The 18516-nt window shown below is 40.6% G+C and overlaps 1 protein-coding gene across 24 annotated transcripts in view; it reads left to right on the top strand.

Annotated features, from left to right (window-relative positions):
- Sox6 (SRY-box transcription factor 6) overlaps positions 1-18516 on the top strand; it is a 610295-nt gene that overhangs the window by 481233 nt on the left and 110546 nt on the right. For 18 of the 24 annotated variants that reach the window (XM_045144830.1, XM_045144834.1, XM_045144812.1 and 15 more), the window contains 2 exons: positions 7079-7202; positions 17958-18037. In XM_045144830.1, the coding sequence (XP_045000765.1) occupies positions 7079-7202; positions 17958-18037 (204 nt within the window). The remainder of the gene's footprint in view (positions 1-7078; positions 7203-17957; positions 18038-18516) is intronic. The other 6 variants (XM_045144813.1, XM_045144835.1, XM_045144819.1 and 3 more) reach the window with 1 other exon arrangement.

Raw genomic sequence — 18516 nt, 5'->3', positions numbered from 1 at the left:
AACATTGCATTATAGAGATTCTCAGCCTTGGGTCCCTGGTTGTTCATTCTCCACTGCTGCTAGCTGATGACTATTGTGAAATGCCTCTTAATTTCTTATCCCCAGTGAAGAGCAGTGGGCAGCTACAAGTGGGAATGGCACCACCACCCAGGGCCTGCAGATTTGCCAGGTGAGAGATGGCTAGTAAACCAAAGTACTTAGGAACACTCCAGGCTGTCATCAACCAAGCATTCAGGGTTGGATTCTGCTTTCTGTGAAAGGGCAGAACTGTCTTCACACAGTAGAGACACTTAATAACAAAGTTCTGAACTAAAAAATTTTTAGTAAGGAATGCACTATGCTATCAAATGAGATCTTTTCTCTCTGAACTCTCCAAAATGTACCCGCCCCAGTACCATTATGATTTGACACATAAGCTTTTCACAGGAGGTTCTGGAAGCACTTATTTCTTGTGCTGGACGCTGCAACATTTACAGTGGTCATACTTTATGCAAATTACTCAGTTATTCTTTCCAATTAAAAATATGGCTATTAAGGAAATTGGCCCTTATCCCATTTGTGTCTGTTTTCACACTCAATCTCTCTCTTTCTCCCCTCTCTCTACTTTTTTCCTTCCTTCCTTCCCTCCCTTTCTCCCTCCCATTTCATCCCTCTTTTTTTTTCTCTCTCTCCTCTGTAATCTCTCCTGTTCTGTCAGGCTATGCACACATTGGAAACATTCCTTCCAACATTTCAAAGAAGCTTTCTCCAACTAAGCCAGAGGAGGAATGGTTTCTCTGGAAATAAACCTTTAAAAAAAATCCTCGCTCTGTCCAATCTTTACCTCAGTAATGGACATTAATATGCACATGATTTTCAATACAAACACTTATTGCCTATCACTAAAAGAACTGGAATAATCTTCATGAGAGAGAGAATGAGGTCCCCTGAGTGTCACTCGGTTTGCATATTAGCACGCAGCCAGGTCTCTGCCGAGTCGCCCCTGACTGACTGCTGCAGATGCTCGTTCTCAAGCACTGCGAGTCGCATCTTTAGCACAAGCCTTCAGGGACAAACAACAGCACCTGTTCCTCACAAGACACCAGGCCAGTCGGTCCATTCATGTATCTTTAATGAAGCTCTGGGGCAGATGGCAACAAATGGCCTCGTCAACAGCTCAGCCCAGAGGAAACAAAGGAGGCGAGTGTGGATGCAACAATGCCATCTTACAAACTTGGAAGAGGCAAACCTTAGGGCTCCGCACGCATCTGCTGCCGCCTTGCTTCTCCGAAGGATGCAAGGAGCAGCCTGACAGTTAAGATTTTCAGGCATGTAGCCTATTGGATGGAGAACAGGTTCATCGCCCTCTCCAAAAGTGGCACGAGGGGCTCTGGGGCAGTTTGTTCTGTTCGTGATTCCCTAAGTGGGCTTCATCCATGGTGAGGTTTCGGGTTCCTTTGTGACGCACTCAGTATCCTGCCAATTAGTACTTACTTCCTATGCAGTAAAATTACTGGAGTTTTCATGATGAGATATGCTTTGGTCACACTGTTTCCTCTTTGTACTAATAAAATCATCCCCATCTTTATCTGTGACATAATTAAAGAACATCTGCGTCTATACTTAGAGAACATCACAATTTCAAGAAAGAAAGCTGTGATTTGGTATTTGATCACTTCTTGAAAAAGACATGTGGGGACTGGTTACTCTCTAATGGAGTGATGGGAATCTATTATTTTTATTCTCTGGTAGAATATTTTGGGGCTGAGGTTGCTGTTTCCTTTTGTTGCATGTCACCAAGTAGGAAAATGGGATGATGGGAAGGAGGACAGAGGCCGGATCATTTTCCTCAGAAGTGAGTGGGACTTTTCTCTACCTTCATGATTATTCACCTGTCCTAACCACTGCTGGAACTCTGCCTAGTGACCTGGGCTCACAGGTTTTGTAAAACTGGAAACATTTTGCATGTTATGTGATTCTTACATGGCTCCAAGCCCTCTTCCTCATCTTTGCTTCATACCTGCTTCTTGTTTTCCATTTTTATACTTCATCCAGCAACTTTCTGGTAAGCACAATAAATGGCTAGCCGTGAGGGGAAGTAGTGATTTGACTTCATGCTCACACTCTTATTGCTTGCACTGAATCATACTAGTGAGCACTTTGTGGAAGACAGCATCCAGAACCCATTTATGCTCATTCTCAAGACAGAACAAACTGGGGACAACTTGATAACTTGTTGGAGAGTACTAATGTCAGGTCCTGCTTTTGAGGTTATAGGGTAGTTTCCAGCATATTCCCACTGGGAGGAGGTGGGTAAAGGTTGCATATAGCCTCTCTGTAATTTTTTTAGCCACATCTGCATATAAACCTACAACTTTATCTATAAATTTTCCAGTCAAATAATTAATATCACAAAAGTTGGATCACTAAACTCATTTAGATTTTCTTAGTAAACATGACTGCATGCTTAATAGAACATAGGATTTCAAAGTAGCAACTGACCCTGACAAAAATACAACTTTGACCCTGACCTGGCCCTGGATCCAGTGGAAGAAACTAATTTAGGCTCCTGCAGCTTTGTCCTTCTCAGTCAGTGAGCAAGCATGAGCTGTGGATGCGGCATGAGGCTCTAAAGATTCAGCAAGACAAGGCACATGCAGCACTGTTGTGTTGTTGGACTTGCAGGAAAAACTGATGGTGTTGTCATGTTATTGTCATCCTCATTGCTCCCATCACCACCATCACCATGGCTTTTGTAATGAAAGGTAGCAGAAGAGTTTTCATCACCTACACTCAGCCTGCCTTCTATAACTCAGCTGGATATTCTGGGTAGTCTCAACACAGAGCACTTTGACTTGTCACATCATTGTTTTATTTAAAATAAGTAAAAGTCAAGGGGATATAGGGACGTAGCTCAGTGGTAGGATGATTATCTAACATGCACAAAGCCCTGGGTTTGATTCTCATTACTGGAAAAAATGTAAGGTTAAATTTATCATTTGGAATTTAATGTTTCTCAGTAGTGACAAGTTATTGTAATCACTGATTATATACTGATGGCAAGTATGTTCTTGGTAAAAATTAAGAGAAAGAGAAGGATCTTATTTAAGATTAGATAGCAATCATGCTGTGAAAACTCCAGAACTGCTTCCAACTATGTACCTCTTACATGCAAAGTTACTTTCAGCTAGAGACTCCCAGGTTTTCTCAGCTTAAAGAGTCATTTTGCTCTATACTGATGAGGGCCATGGGCTGTCAGCAACAATACAACACACCTGGTAGAGTAACTCGCAGTTCTGGGATCTAGATCAAGCTTGAGGTGATGTGACCCTAGGCATGTATCTCTTGTCTTCTCTAGTCATCAGTCTCCCTGGGTGTAACTCGTAAACTTGGATTGGACTGGTGGCTCTCCAGGAAGGAGAGCAGTACCAGCTTCATGAGAGGACTCGTCAGGCATGTCTAAGCTCCAGCTTCACCTCTAGTTTACAGATTCAAAGGCCCTGCTGGTGGGGTGGAGCAACTTCCGATGCGAGGAGTCCTCCTGATTGTTCTGATGGGCACAGACATTGAGGATTGCCTGCTGGAAGAAACTGTGGTCTTAAAATGTGGGCTGTTGAACTCCATCAGAGTTTCTGATGCTGCAGATTTGGTCTGGATCCTGAGAATTTGCTTGGGTCTGGTACTTCCTTTGAGAACTGTTAGCCTCAATTGTGGCTCAGCTCACTCCCAACTCTGGCTCTGTTAATACTCTTGCTTTCACAATGGCCACTGGCCCCTCATTTTGAACTGTGTATCAACGTATCCAAACAGCCTCTAGATCATAGTTAGCAATTAAACCACATCCTACCATGTAGCATATGATGGAGAGAAAGGAGCTCCCCAAATTCTTACAATAAGTATTTATATTTACTTAGGAGTAAAACCAACCCCAGACAGTTTGCTTAGTTATATGACTAACAATGAACAATTACAAAGGAAATACCTTCAGACAGGCAGCTAAATTCAAGAAGTAAGGTCTGGTTCCTAATTTCCACCCATTCCCTTACATTGTCTCATTAGAAGAGCCCCAGCAACCAGTTTAAGAATACATGTGTTTTGTTTCTAACACGTGATTTAATGAAGAACATTAAAGATCACATGTTACATCTTCAAATGACTCTTGCAGACCCATATTCTTTTTATGCCTCCTAGAAGCTTGGGATGGAATTGTACTCTCTGGGACATGGTGTCTACTAAGTACCTGACAAGCCTTTTCTTGCCAAACTGAATTATTTAGTTAGCTCATGATTCTCTATGGAAGTAGAATTATGAGAAAGATCCACTATTTCCTGCTTATCAGTAATTTGATAGTTTTCTTGTAATGGTAGGTAAACTACATATGAAGAAAAGCAAAGAACTAACCTTTACTGTTACATTGCACTGTTTCCACATCAGTGTGCCACGTCCTTTATAGCATTGTCTGTTTACTCCTAATGATAACTATGTAAGGTAGTACAGTCAGCACTAATTTTCAGCCTTTACAAATGTGATCCCAAGATTGAAAGAACTTTCAGGATCACACAGCTAAGGGAATACAGTGTATAGATTTGGATTTAGATTTGTTTACCAACAAAGACATCACAAGTTCTCAAAAATATGGGTTCAATGAATGGGGAGTGACTACAGACACTGTCCTCTTGATGGTAGCTTTCTGGCAATAATAGATTTATAAAGTTGGATCGGCTCCATAAGTCATCTAATCAGGTTTTGTAGTTATCCATGTGCTTTAAAAACCTCTTATACATGGAAGCGTGTAGCACTTCCAGGGAATGGGCAGGCGCCACCTCATAATCAGTGGTTGTTGAGTATACTTATCATTAGGAAGCCCATCCTCGTATTCCATTTCTCTATAATCACTTCCTCACTGGTCTTTCTGTATCCTCTGTAACTTCTCAGTCTTGATCTCATCCTTCTTCCTCATATCATTCTTTCTTTGTTTTTAAGATAGCCTAATGCCTTCTCCCTCAAGAATGTATGCAATGTCTAGAACCTGACCACATAATAGATCTTAATAAATAATTATGTACGAGAGAGAAAGAATAAGCAAATATGATAACCAGAGTCCTCACTTCTCAAGTATGAGACATCCATGCTGTGTTTCAGATGCATGCTAGGACCAAGTTTCTACAGGACAATGACATGATTTCCTTTGATGTCCTCAGACTGAGCAGTGGTCACTCACAAAAATATTGTGTATTATTTTCTGAGATAGAACATGCCTTTATGACATCTTTGACATCTAATGTTTGTATCAGGTCACAGCAAGCTGGAGGAGAATAGCAGAGCCGGTGCTTTTCTCCAGGGCTGGTGGTGAGGCCTGAGTGCTGGAGGCTCAGCTCCAGGTCACGCAGGCTAACTTTGCTCTCTGATGAACAGGGCTGGGGCTTACCTCAGCTGAAATGGAAGAAACAGCTGCTCAAAGCTAGTTTCTTTCACGCCCCACTGGCAAGGTAGTAATTGCACAAAGACCTTTTTATTATAAGTTGATTTTCCTGAGAAATGAATTCAGAAAAATACTGTAAAGTGTTTATTTTTTGCTTGCCCTTTATTAACCCACATCTAAGGGCATTCCCTAGGGAAAAACTGGGTAAATGAGACCTCTCAGACCCCCACACAAGCATTTTTACACCTTCTCCCTGTCTGTGAAGGGATGAAAGGACAGGACAAGGCAAGTTGGTATGATTTGGACAGGGTCATCAGCTCATATATAGAATTTTGCCTAAAGAGAGGATTTAGACTGGGAAAGCACTTGGGGTATGTAGAATTGTGGGTAAGCATTTACATCTTAAATAATATATAATGCAGGCCTTTCAGGCCAGTAGAAAGCCAAGATCCCACTTGAAATAAGAGGTCACACCTTTTGGTACATCTTAGTTTTGATTGTGGAATGAAAAAATGTCCTGTAGTTGAACCCTAAAATCCAGGACCAGATCTCCATGTCATGCTATGCTGGAATCAGAGCAGCATGAATAAAGGGGAGAGCCAAAAAATTAAAATGTAATTTCCACAAGCATGATTCTGTCATAGCTCTTATTTTTTTTTCCTATGGAGCACAAACACTGATATAGAGTGAAGATTTTCTATTTTGCATTTTTGTGCTCTTTGATACATTTATTGAGGTCAAATGAAATTTGATATAGTAGGATTTATTATGAAATGCTCTGTGAACACAACTCCGTAATTACGGAGCTCCATGGCAGTGCATAAAGCTATAAAACTGCTTAGCCAGACAAGCAATTTATATGTTCCATCGAGGTGTGTATGGCAAAGAATATTAGTTTAATTGGGAGCCAAGCTGTAGTAGCCTTAAATCTGTAGAGCTGTATGTTTAGTATAATGCAGAAGGCTTTGGAGTAAGCTACCTCCAGCAGGGAGACACAGCTTCCAGAGTATATAACAATTAGACATTATTTTCTGACCAAGGGTACTAAATACTGTTTTCAAAATAAAGCACAGAATGCAAAGTAGGTGAGAGGGCAAAACCTGTCAACATTGGAGTATATGGAAAGAAATGAACTTATTTCTTTTCATTCTCTATTTAAAGGAAAGAAAGAAAATAAAAATTGAGGTTTTTTTTAAATTATTTATTTATTTATTTATTTGAGAGCGACAGACACAGAAAGACAGATAGAGGGAGAGGGAGAGAATGGGCACGCCAGGGCTTCCAGCCTCTGCAAACGAACTCCAGACGCGTGCGCCCCCTTGTGCATCTGGCTAACATGGGATCTGGGGAACCGAGCCTCGAACCGGGGTCCTTAGGCTTCACAGGCAAGTGCTTAACCGCTAAGCCATCTCTCCAGCCCCAAAAGTTGAGGTTTTTTAAAGCCACCAACTACAATCAGGCCGAAGTAGGAATAAGGCAAACTTACAGTGAAAAGACTCCAAGGGTATGCTGATGGCATTTAAGAGAAGGGATGCTGACTGAATTTCTTCAGCCTGGGGTCTGGGATGAGGTTAGAGGTGGGTACTGTGTAGGCATCAGCATACCTTCAGGAGTGAAAACAAATATATGTTGGTCCATGTTTGCTCTCTGTCTGATCACAGGCTCTCTTCTGTTTAGCAGGTTCAGGGGCATATGCCTCCGCTCATGATCCCAATTTTCCCACATGACCAGCGGACCCTGGCAGCAGCGGCTGCGGCCCAGCAGGGATTCCTCTTCCCCCCTGGACTAACGTACAAGCCAGGTAAGGGGCCATGGCACATTCTTGGAGAAATGCAGAAACCCACATGTTTTTGCTTAGTAGACACCACAAACCCAGGAGCAGATGAGAGAACTGTGGATTAACAGATCATCAAAGCTTGTATTAAAGTCAAATTAGAATTGGGAAGAAAGGGTATAGTGATGAGTGAATTGCTTGCTTATGTTTTGCTTTTCTTTCTGTGTTCATGTGAGCTCACAGGTGAGACGCTGTTCTCCTTGGTGCTGTTCTCTCTTTGCCAGGGCTCTCCTACCTTCCCTGTGGACAGCTTCTTTGCTTAAAGGCCTTCCCTTTCTGCAGAAAGCTTTGCTACCATGGGAAAGCAGCGCACACAGTGTAAAACGCTATCATTGTTTTCTTGTCAGATTTCTCTTAGATAAAACAAAGTTAAAATTGTGCTGACTTAATCAGCTTGCCACTAATAGGTCAATTCTTTTTTGAATTTAGTCTAAATAATGAAGCTTTAAGTAATATTTTTCATTCATCTTTCAACCTCAAAAAAAAAAAAAAAAAGCAAGTCTCATAACCTTGTAGTGAAATGTGCTTTGAGATGGTTGAGCCAATGTTATGACTTTTCTTTTTTCTTTATTCCTCTGAGTTTACTGGACTCCTGGGGAATTCAATTAGGGGCATAATGGTTTGAAGCTTCTTTCAGAGCCTCCTTGTAAACATGGCTTTAAATGTTTAAAGAAATGTTGCCACAGGAATCCAATGTAAGAAGATAGTCAAGTAAATAGAAGTCAACCTTAATTTCATTTGTGCAATCTTTATAAGTGACCTCAGCTCAGAAGTAGTGACCTTGTTCTCCTCATTAATAATTTCTGTGTCAAGTTATTTTAAATACATTAACCTGATTATATTAACCACCAAATCAGAGTGCAACAATCCAAGTGTGGCAGTTTCTTTGTGCATTGACTTATAACATGGACAAAGGCATGTTAACATGCTCACACAGTAAAACATAAACACCTCTAAAGATGCTTACTCAATGCAGAATAAAAACAATACTAGTGAGTTTTTTTTTAATTTTAATTAATTTATTTATTTGACAGAGAGAGAAAGAGGAAGAGAGAGAGAGGGAGAAATGGGCATGCCAGGGCTTCCAGCCACTGAAAACAAACTCCAGATGTGTGCGCTCCCTTGTGCATCTGGTTATTCTGGGTCCTTGGGAATTGAGCCTTGAACCTGGGTCCTTAGGCTTCACAGGCAAGTGCTTAACCACTAAACCATCTCTCCAGCCCATAGTGAGTTTTTTTTAAGTATTTTATTTATTTTTATTTATTTTGAGAGACAGAGAGGGAAAGAGGCACAGAGAAAGAGAGAGAAAGAGAGGGAGAAAAAGAAAAAGAGAGAAAGCCGGGCGTGGTGGTGCACGCCTTTAATCCCAGCACTCGGGAGGCAAAGGTAGGAGGATTGCTGTGAGTTCAAGGCCACCCTGAGACTCCATAGTGAATTCCAGGTCAGCCTGGGCTACAGTGAGATCCTACCTCAAAAACCAAAAAACAAACAAACAAAAAAAGAAAAAGAGAGAGAATGGGCACACAAGGGTCTCCAGCCACTGCAAACAAACTCCAGAGGCATGTGACACCTTGTGTATCTGTCTTATGTGGGTCCTGGGGAATGAGCCTTTTGGCTTTGTAGGTAAGCACTTTAATTGCTAAGCCATTTCTCCAGCCCCAAACTAGTGAATTTTAACATTTATTTATTTATTTATTTTTAAAGTATTTTTATTTATTTATTTATTTATTTGAGAGCGACAGACACAGAGAGAAAGACAGATAGAGGGAGAGAGAGAGAGTGGGTGCACCAGGGCTTCCAGCCTCTGCAAACGAACTCCAGACGCGTGTGCCCCCTTGTGCATCTGGCTAATGGGGGACCTGGGGAACCAAGCCTCAAACCGGGGTCCTTAGGCTTCACAGGCAAGCGCTTAACTGCTAAGCCATCTCTCCAGCCCTTAACATTTATTTTAATTGCTTGGTTCATTGATTTGTCTTTTGCATTTGGTAGTGAACTCCTCTGCTAGAAAATGATGTCTTTGGCAAAACTCAAATGAATCAAGAAACAGACATATTAAGGGGTTGGATAATTTATAGACTGACTAAAATCTTCAGATACAAATGAGTCCAATTTGACTATCTCAAATTGAAAATAACAACAACAATAAAAACTCAGAAGCTCTTTATGTGTCAAGGTGATACTCAAAAAGTTTTAGGTTTTGAAGCATTTTGGGTTTGATTCTTTCAGATGAGGGACCCTCAATCAGTAAAGTCTATGCAAATATTTCCAAATCTGAGAAACCTGAAAATCTGAGGCATGTTTGGCCCCAGAATTCTGGGTAAGGGATATTGAACTGTATTTCCAGGAGGATTTTGGATACAGGAGTGAAACATTATTCCATTTAAAATTTAAATTGTTAAAAATTCAATTTCCTAGGACAGAATCCTCACAGCAAGTTAAGGTTACCTGTAAACTTGGTCTGTACATTAAGGATAGGAGCATATTTTGGGAGAAAAAAAAGTGTTCTGTCAAGCATTACATCAGTCAATTGTCTGGTCGTTTCTTTGTGTTGACTTCCCTTGCAGCATTGATATAAGCCAAATCCATTGTTTCCTCCTGAACCTCAGCGGCAACCCTTGTTCCAGTCTAGGGAACTTGTTTTTTTTTTTTTTTTGGTTTTTCGAGGTAGGGTCTCACTCTAGCCCAAGCTGACCTGGAATTCACTATGGAGTGTCAGGGTGGCCTCAAACTCACAGCAATCCTTCTACCTCTGCCTCCCGAGTGCTGGGATTAAAGGTGTGTGCCCCACATTGCATGAACAGATGGCTGTTCGGTAGAGTGCTTGTGCAGTTACAGTTCTTCACATTTTGCAGTCAGGTGTGGGTCTTATTTTCTGATGCTCTTAGACATCTTATAGCTATGTTGCTCAATTTTGTGAAAATAAAGGCATTGTTTTCCACGGGGATAGCTATGCTTGGTTAATTTAGACCATTAACGACAGCATTCGGAAGTGGGATTCACAAGCCTACACCATGCAGCTGAGAGAATGAAGAGAGGGAACAGGGCTGTGCAGGACTACCTATTTTTAGCAAACAAGGTATAATGAAATGGTTACTTTGGTGGAGGAAGGCAGGTCAGTGGCTTTGGATTTGTATGGATATTCTTAATCATGAGAAAGGCTGCTTGATATTATAAGTAAGGAATTTTCTGGGAGCCTCCAAGTCATGACACAGAATTTAATTAGAACTCTAAATTCCTGAATATTTTGGCTAGTCTGCACTGTATTATATATAAAAAATGTTTAAAATAAATTAAAAGCATACATCCTGCAGTAGTTAGCTTCTTGTTATTGGGGCAAAACACCCAACCAGAAGCAGCACATGGAAGGAAAGGGTGTATTTCAGTTTACAGTTTTGAGTGAAAGTTTCACCATGACAGAGAAGGCATAGCAGAAACAGATAGTTGGTCATCACATCTTCTGATTAGCAGGGCGGAAGCAGCAAGAAAGAATGTGCCCTGAACACGTGGTGGGGCTGGACTAATAAACCTCAAGACCCTCCCCCAGTGACATACCTTGTCAGACAAGGCTCCACCACCCAGGGCTCCACCAGATGGGGACTAAGTATCAGGCTAATCACAATCCCATGAGGCTGTGGGGAACATTTCATACTCGAGCCACCACAAAAGATTAAGCTGTTAGTAGAGAAATTGCAAATTCATAAGACTTCAACTATTAGGAGTTTGGGTCACTTGCATGTGCTGAGGGGGGAGGTGAACATTGGGTTGAGTCTTGACAGGCACACCTCCCACCCTGCCCTGAGGTGTACTCCCTTTCACTTTGATGGCGATTGCATTGACTCTGCAGAGCTAATTAAGTAGTAGTGACATCTTCATAAGTCTCCTTAGTCATGAACTTATAGATGCCTTCCTCCACTCATTTGTCTTCCTTAATTCCTTTATGAAAACTTAAATTTTTACATCACGATTTTACATATGTACATATTTATGTTGTCCCTCATGGTATTTTGATGCATTCATAGCTTATATGATGTTCCAATCAAGATAAAGATACCAGACTCCTCAAACACTTATCATTCCTTTTCGGTGAAAACATTCAAAAGCCTTTCTTCATTTTTGAAATATATAATACTATATTAACATGATCTCTAGTCACAATATGGTACAGTAGACCTTACTTTTACTCACTGTAACGCAGTCAGTACCTATCAGTCAGATTCCCTTCTCCCACACGCTTCCCTAGCCTCTGGTAACCACTAGTCTACACTCAATTTCTATAAGGTTGACATTTTTGCATTTTCTCATATGAGTAAAACCATGCAGTATTTATCTTTCTTGCATATTGCACATTATTCCTTGCACATTGTCTCAAATGACATGCTTCCATAATTTTTATACCTAAAAACTATCCCATTGTATGTGTGCATCTTCCCCTTATTACTAATGTATTTATCAATTGATGAACATTTAGGTAATTTTACATCTTCCTTATTTATTTAAGCAATTGTTTTTTAGGTTTCAAGGTTATAAGTCTTTTGCTTCCTTGACTAGATTTATTCTTGGGCATTTAATTCCTTTAGACAGTATTTTAAGTTGAATTTTTACTTTGGGTCATTTATTCCAGATCTGTATCTGGGTTTTTGTGATATGTCCTGAAATTTTTCTGAATTTGTTTATCAGCTCTAATGTCTTTCTTGTGGATATTAGTGAAATATATATGATTGTAATGGCTACAAGTAGAAACACTTTGTACTTTTCTTACCAGTATGAATCCATTTTATTTGTTTTTCTTGTCTAATAGAACTGGCTAGATCTTCTAGTACTACATTGAAGCACAGCAGTGAAAGGGTCCATCATGTTTTGTTCTTGGTCTAGGAGTAAATGGTTAAGATTTTCAGCAGTGTTTTTGATGTTAGCTGGTTGTTATTAATGTTTGGTCACACTGAGAAATTTTCTCCTATACATAGTTTTCTGAGCAATATCATGGAAAGGTATAGGATTATTTTTTCTAATGTCTTTTCTGTTCTGATTTTAAATAATCATATGTTGTTCCCTTTGTTACATTAATATGATGTGTTACACTGATTTGCTTACATTGAACCAGCTTCCTGTGGTGAAAAATAATTTTAATATGTCACTGAATTTGATTTGCTAATGTTTTGATGAGAATATTACATTTATATTCATAAAATAAATTGGTCTTTATTCTTTTCCTTTTGTGTATATATTAAGCTATCATCAATGCCTTTGGAGCTGTATGGAACATAAAAAGGACTTACCTGTTTTTGAAAGAATTAAGAAGGATCAATGTTAATTCATCTTTAAGTGTTTGACAAAATTCTGGTGAAGCAGTACTTTCTAGGCTTCTCTCTCTTGGAAGTTCTGATTACTAGTTCAATTTCTGTTTCCTATAGTTGAGATTTTCTATTTGAATTTGAGTAGTTAGGTAATTTTTGTGTTTTCTGTTTCCTTTAAGTTATCTAATTGGCTGGCATAGAGTGGTTTCAGTTGTTACCTAAAGCTTCTTTTGTTCACACCACTTATTTGCTAAGCAACCACCATTTTTTTTTAGGCAAGCCTAATAGACACGCCTTTGTTATATATGTGTGTGTGTGTGTGTGAGAGAGAGAGAGAGAGAGAGAGAGAGAGAGAGAGAGAGAGAGAGAGAGAGAGAGAGAGAAAAGAAAGAAAGAAAGAAAGAAAGAAAGAAAGAAAGAAAGAAAGAAAGAAAGAGAAAGAGAGAAAGAGAGAAAGAGAGAGAGAGAGAATTGGTATGCCAGGGCATCCAGCCACTGTAATCAAACTCCAGATGCATGTGCCATCATGTGTGCATGTGTTACTGTATGCTTACATCACCTTGTGTGTCTGGCTTGTGTGGGATCTGGGGAGTTAAACATGGGTCTGTAGCTTTTATATGCAAGTGCCTTAATCACTAAGCCATCTCTCCAGCCCAAAGAACCACTGTTTGTGTAAGTAATCTCATCAGTGACAAAGGGATCAGTGAGGGTTAGTGATATCCTCTCTGTCTTATTAAATGGATAGGAAGAACTAAAATTCAAGTGTCAATAACATTTCCAAGCTTTCTCATCTAGAAAATAATCCTAGAATGCAGACTAAAGGTCTTGGATTTGATATTTCACACTCTTGGGTATATGGTCTAGATGATATGATCTTAATGAAATATGATCTTCTAAAATATTTTATTTTTATTTGTTTATTTGAGAGGGAGATAGAAATAGTCAGGGAGAGAGAGAGAGAGAGAGAGAGAGAGAGAGAGAGAGCGAGAAAGATGGACATGTCAGGGCCTCCAGCCACTGCAAAAGAACTACAGATATGTGTGCCTCCTTGTGCATCTGGCTTATGTAGGTCCTGGGGAGTTGAACCTGGGTCCTTTGGCTTTGCAGGCAAGTGCCTTAACTACTAGGCCATCTCTCCAGTTCCAAGAAATATGATTTTTGCTATGAAAACAATGTGATTTTCTGTGTGAGGTTCTCCAGATGACTATTAATAAGGCCAGCCTTTCCTATTGTCTGGAATGTTTCAAAGCAGAAGTGTGTTCGTAGTACTGGATGACTCACTAATGTAATCCATCCAGGCAGTGACTGCCTGTAGCGCCTCAGTGTGGAACAAGAGTGCTGAGGTCCAGTTATAAGAAATACCTGTGGAAGCCGGGCATGGTGGCGCATGCCTTTAATCCCAGCACTCGGGAGGCAGAGGTAGGAGGATTACTATGAGTTCGAGGCCACCCTGAGACTCCACAGTGAATTCCAGGTCAGCCTGGGCTAGAGTGAGACCCTACCTTGAAAAACCAAAAAAAAAAAAAAGAAAGAAAGAAATACCTGTGGAAACTAACCTGGATGACAAGACTTATTGGATTGTGTCTATTTTCAGACACTGAGGCTCTATCATCTGATGAACTGTTATTAAGACATGAGCTTTGTGCTCTTTTGTGTTTGCTTCTTGTAATGGGCATAGTTTCGTATCTGTCCATTCATACACACTAATTTAATTGTTAATATGAAAATTTTCATGATTCTCAAGTGATTGTCTAAAGGTCTGGATGCAGCTGTGAAGTAAGTGACAGAATTAAGATCATCCTTGACTCTTAGGTTCTTTAAAGGCAAAACAATACTGGTGATCTTGGAAGAAGGAAGGCACATGGAGAATTATTCCATCATTGATGTTCTTTGATGAAAAGAGAAGCTTTGCAGAAGAAATAAGTGTTATGATCTCATTAATACATACCATAATACTTTCTATTTTTTGTCATCTAAGAGAATTCAAAGTTTTTGGAGTTCTAAATATTGCACATATTACCTGATTACTTAATGTAGTATTATATAAAGCTAAATTCAGACTTGAGAGGTCTCCTTTATTTTGCTATGCTGAGTACAGCCAAGCAATAACCGTTTCCATGAACATACCAGTGGCTATGTCAGGCACTTCCATGCTATCAGAGAATGGCTACAGCTCATGAACATGAGGTCTGTAGGTTTGTCAACTCGTTGCCTTGTGGTATCACCACAGTCGTTTATGTATGACATGTTTGTATTCTTTGATATGTGATGCTGTATTCCCATTGGGGAGCAGTCATTAAAGAGTCTATGAGTCGTGTCCCTCAGTCATTTGCTCTCTTTCTCCTTCTCTCTCTCTTTTCCTTCCTCCTTCCTAACCTTCTTCCTTGCCCTCTTTCGTCTCCTAACCTCTCTGAATGACTTCTACATTGTATTGATAGCAGAAGCTAATAACACAAGGTCCCTTATCTTTCTGAAGAACGAAAGTAGATGGATGAAACTTTACTCAGGATATTTTTTACTACTTGTATTTTATGAATTTTTATAAAAAGCAAACTGTATATACAGTGCACTAACCAGGGATATTCTGGGCAAAACCTAATGGGTTCTAGGTTCCTGGAACATGTTCCCTTCTTTGTGATTAATTAAATGCTACTGAACTCTGGCTTCATTCTGGTTTCTCTGAGGAGTAAGAACATGCTGTCTTTCATGTGGTACTCTTGCTGTGTTGCTGCATAGACGCTGAAGTGTTGCTGCCTGTTCTGATAAGTGAACCTAATATGAAGGAAAATCCCAACAGTCTTTCAATCCTGTTAAAAGATAAAAGCAGCCAATTGGAATATCTCAAAAGTCAGAAAGGTGGACTTACAGAATGAGCATTCTCCCCCAAATTAGTGTTTGGGGGTTGTCTTCTCATACTAGTGGTAGCAAGGGCCAGATTGTAAGCGTGCCCAACGTGAACCTGTCTTAACAGGCTCCCTCTTCCTTTGTACAAATTTAAAAAGAATAGGTCCTCACGCAAGCATTCCAAATCCAGAGACACATTTGAAAAAATTGCTGCAACATGTTGACTGATTCCTTGCCAAGTCAGCCACTGAGAATGTTTCTTGATCAACTGCTACATGGAAATAAAAATGAGGGGATGGGAAGGAGCAAGCAACTTTGTTATCAAAGGCTGAAGTCATGGAGTCCTCAAGTCCCTGTCCCTCTGAAAGCATCCGCCTTTGCCCCGCCCCTCCCGCCAGCCCCTCTTCGTGCCACACTCTGTCGCTCTAATGCATTCGTTTTCAATTTTAGCACTGACACAATGATATGTTCTGGAAAAATAGCTTTCTGAAGATCTGTTCAGATATGCAGATTCAAACCCGCAGAAAGGTTAAAAATATTTTTAAAATCTGCTTGTCAACAGTGGAAAGAAAGCTGTTTGTAGCCAGCAGGTGAGCTGGGGAGGACTACAGGGTGTGGTAGAGATAGTGATAAGTTAGCTGGCAAGCCTACAACCATATAAAAATCAGCTATTTCATGGCACATAAGCATGGCAGCTATGAAAAGAGGAGTGCCCCAGGGAATTCTTTTAGAGTTTGAGTTTTTAAAATATGTTTGACATGAAAAATGTTTTAGTACAAATAAAGCAACTGGTATTAAACTTACAGGGAGGGGGTTGTGGTTTCAAGTTGGTATGAATAATGCATGACATTTAAAGAAAGCACAGCTTTAAGATGTTTGGGGAGGAAGTCCATGCTGATGGCTAGAACAGGTTTTTTTTTTTTCTATTTTTGAAATATCATTAATTCAGCATCGTTTTGTGATTTTTTTAACCTGATAAGATATTCACCAAAACAATGCTATTTGACTTAGATTGGGATATTCTTTCTTCAGATAATTTAGCTCAAATATCAAGATCAGTAGAATTATTTAAGCATAAAGTGACAGTCATTTACTATAAGAATAATTTTGCCTAGTTATCTTTTTAAAAAGCTCATATAGTACTGCGAACTCAAATCAACCTCATGGAAGGGGAAAAACAAGATCAGATATTTTGAACATTACTCCATAGGGGACCGGCCCGATGTGGTGCTGGCGAGTGCATTGTAGCCGCGCTCCATATGCAATCAGGAGCCGATTGTTACTGGACTGTGGGCCGGCACACTGTGCTCAATGGTCTGATGAGGTATTATGGATATGATGCAAAGAGACTGTGTAGATTAGAAGCTAACAATTTGTTAAAAGTGAAAGCAACTTAGCATTGATACCGGGAGCTGAGTCCCACTTCATGTGTCAAACAGGATGGGTTCCAAGGAGCCAGGGGCCCCAGGCAGTCTCCAGGTATTAGTGTCCATGCAAAAAAAAAAAAAAAAAATTAGGCTTGATTGCTTTCTACTTGACTACTTCTACTCCTCAGACTCTTCCTACAAGGTCTTCTCATTATTACATTCAGCGTGCATTGAGGAAAAGTTCAAGCAAAACAGCATGATTATTACAAATGTCAAAAGTGTGTGGAGGAGCAGCCTATTAAGATAGAGCCTAGAGGCAGCACCTCCCCTGAAGCTAAAGTGGTGCTCCGCTAGTCACGGGTGCGTGGTCTGTCCACAACTACTGACTTCCACATGTCCCTCATCCTGCCCTCTTGGCTCTGTGGTCACTGGCCACAGCCTGAATTCTTTGGTCACAGAAAGCAGCTCAGTCTCCTTGACGGGGCTGGGGTCTGAAGCAGGGCACAGTGAAAGCCGGGTCTTTGCTAAGCCATGCTTGCCTTAGCAGGATGTAGACATGTGGATTAACAGTTAGTGGAGTCATCACGAGAAGTAAGCCCATCAGTACCTGTGTGCTTAGTTCTGTCCCAGACTCCACTTGCACAGCCCAGAGGACAGTCCAAACAGCCCAGCAGCACTGCTGCTGGGCTTGGCATGCCACAGAGTGCTGGCAGGGATGACCAGCCACACTTACCGTATCATATTAAAGATACACTTTTAAGTGACTTTTTAACCTTTTAAAATGGCCAGTCAATCGCTGGTAGACTTTTTTTGGACTTTCATGGTCTACCTCCGAAGCCAAAACTTTGTTGTCCTAATAGAAAAGCCCCGTGTTTTCACAGTGTACTGCATGTCAGCCTGGCTTTAAGATATTTTTTTTTTTTACTCTTAAAAAAATGATGTATTACAAGATTTGTAATGGAGTGAACATGCTTGACTTGCACATTTAATTTTTTTTTTCACATTACATTCATGTTTTGCCAGTTTGCCTACCAGCTATCTGTTAACAAAAGTTCCAAGGCGGCAGCGCAAGTCTGCACCCAGTGAAGCCTTTTGTTTCGGCAGCTGTTTGGGCTTAGAGCGGGCGGCGAAGCCCACGAGCCAGGGCCGCGTTTGTACTTGTCTGCTGTGACTCGCTGCACATTGTCTAAGCCTGCATGCATTGTTCTTTCCGACAGGTGATAACTACCCCGTACAGTTCATTCCATCAACAATGGCAGCTGCTGCTGCTTCTGGACTCAGCCCTTTACAGCTCCAGGTAAGTGCCAGAGGAGAAAAAAACTGTGGGAGAGGAGCCAGGGCTTTAGTGGAAAACTGCGAGCCAGCTGTATGCTAAATAATGGACTGAATGTTAAATAATTTTTTAAGCATAGCCCAGAAGGATTAACACCTTGTATACTTACCATACTGGAAAGAAAAGAGAAAACGGCTAGTTTCAAGGGTTTCTAAAGAAAATGTGACATTATGACTGGGTACTATGCATTTTCTGTCAGGTGGGTTCATAGTTCACAGTTTGTATGGCTGGTTGTTATGGAATGTGTTAGCCTTTCCTTACCAACTGTCCATCTGTGCTTCCATTACACCCAGATTAGCATCCAGACAGAGGATGGCTCCTCCCTGCAGCATAGGATAAGTCATTATTCCCAAATCACTGGGAAGGTTTGGTAAAAGAAACATGTTGCTCCACATGCATTCCTATTCTTTCCAGGGCTGAAGGTCTGGGCCTCGTGTCTGACC

Source organism: Jaculus jaculus, chromosome 3 (genome assembly GCF_020740685.1).
Source record: "Jaculus jaculus isolate mJacJac1 chromosome 3, mJacJac1.mat.Y.cur, whole genome shotgun sequence".
In the NCBI taxonomy this organism is placed as follows: Eukaryota; Metazoa; Chordata; class Mammalia; order Rodentia; family Dipodidae; genus Jaculus; species Jaculus jaculus.
Note: the sequence above shows the minus strand (reverse complement) of the source record. Positions and strands in the feature narration are given on the sequence as shown.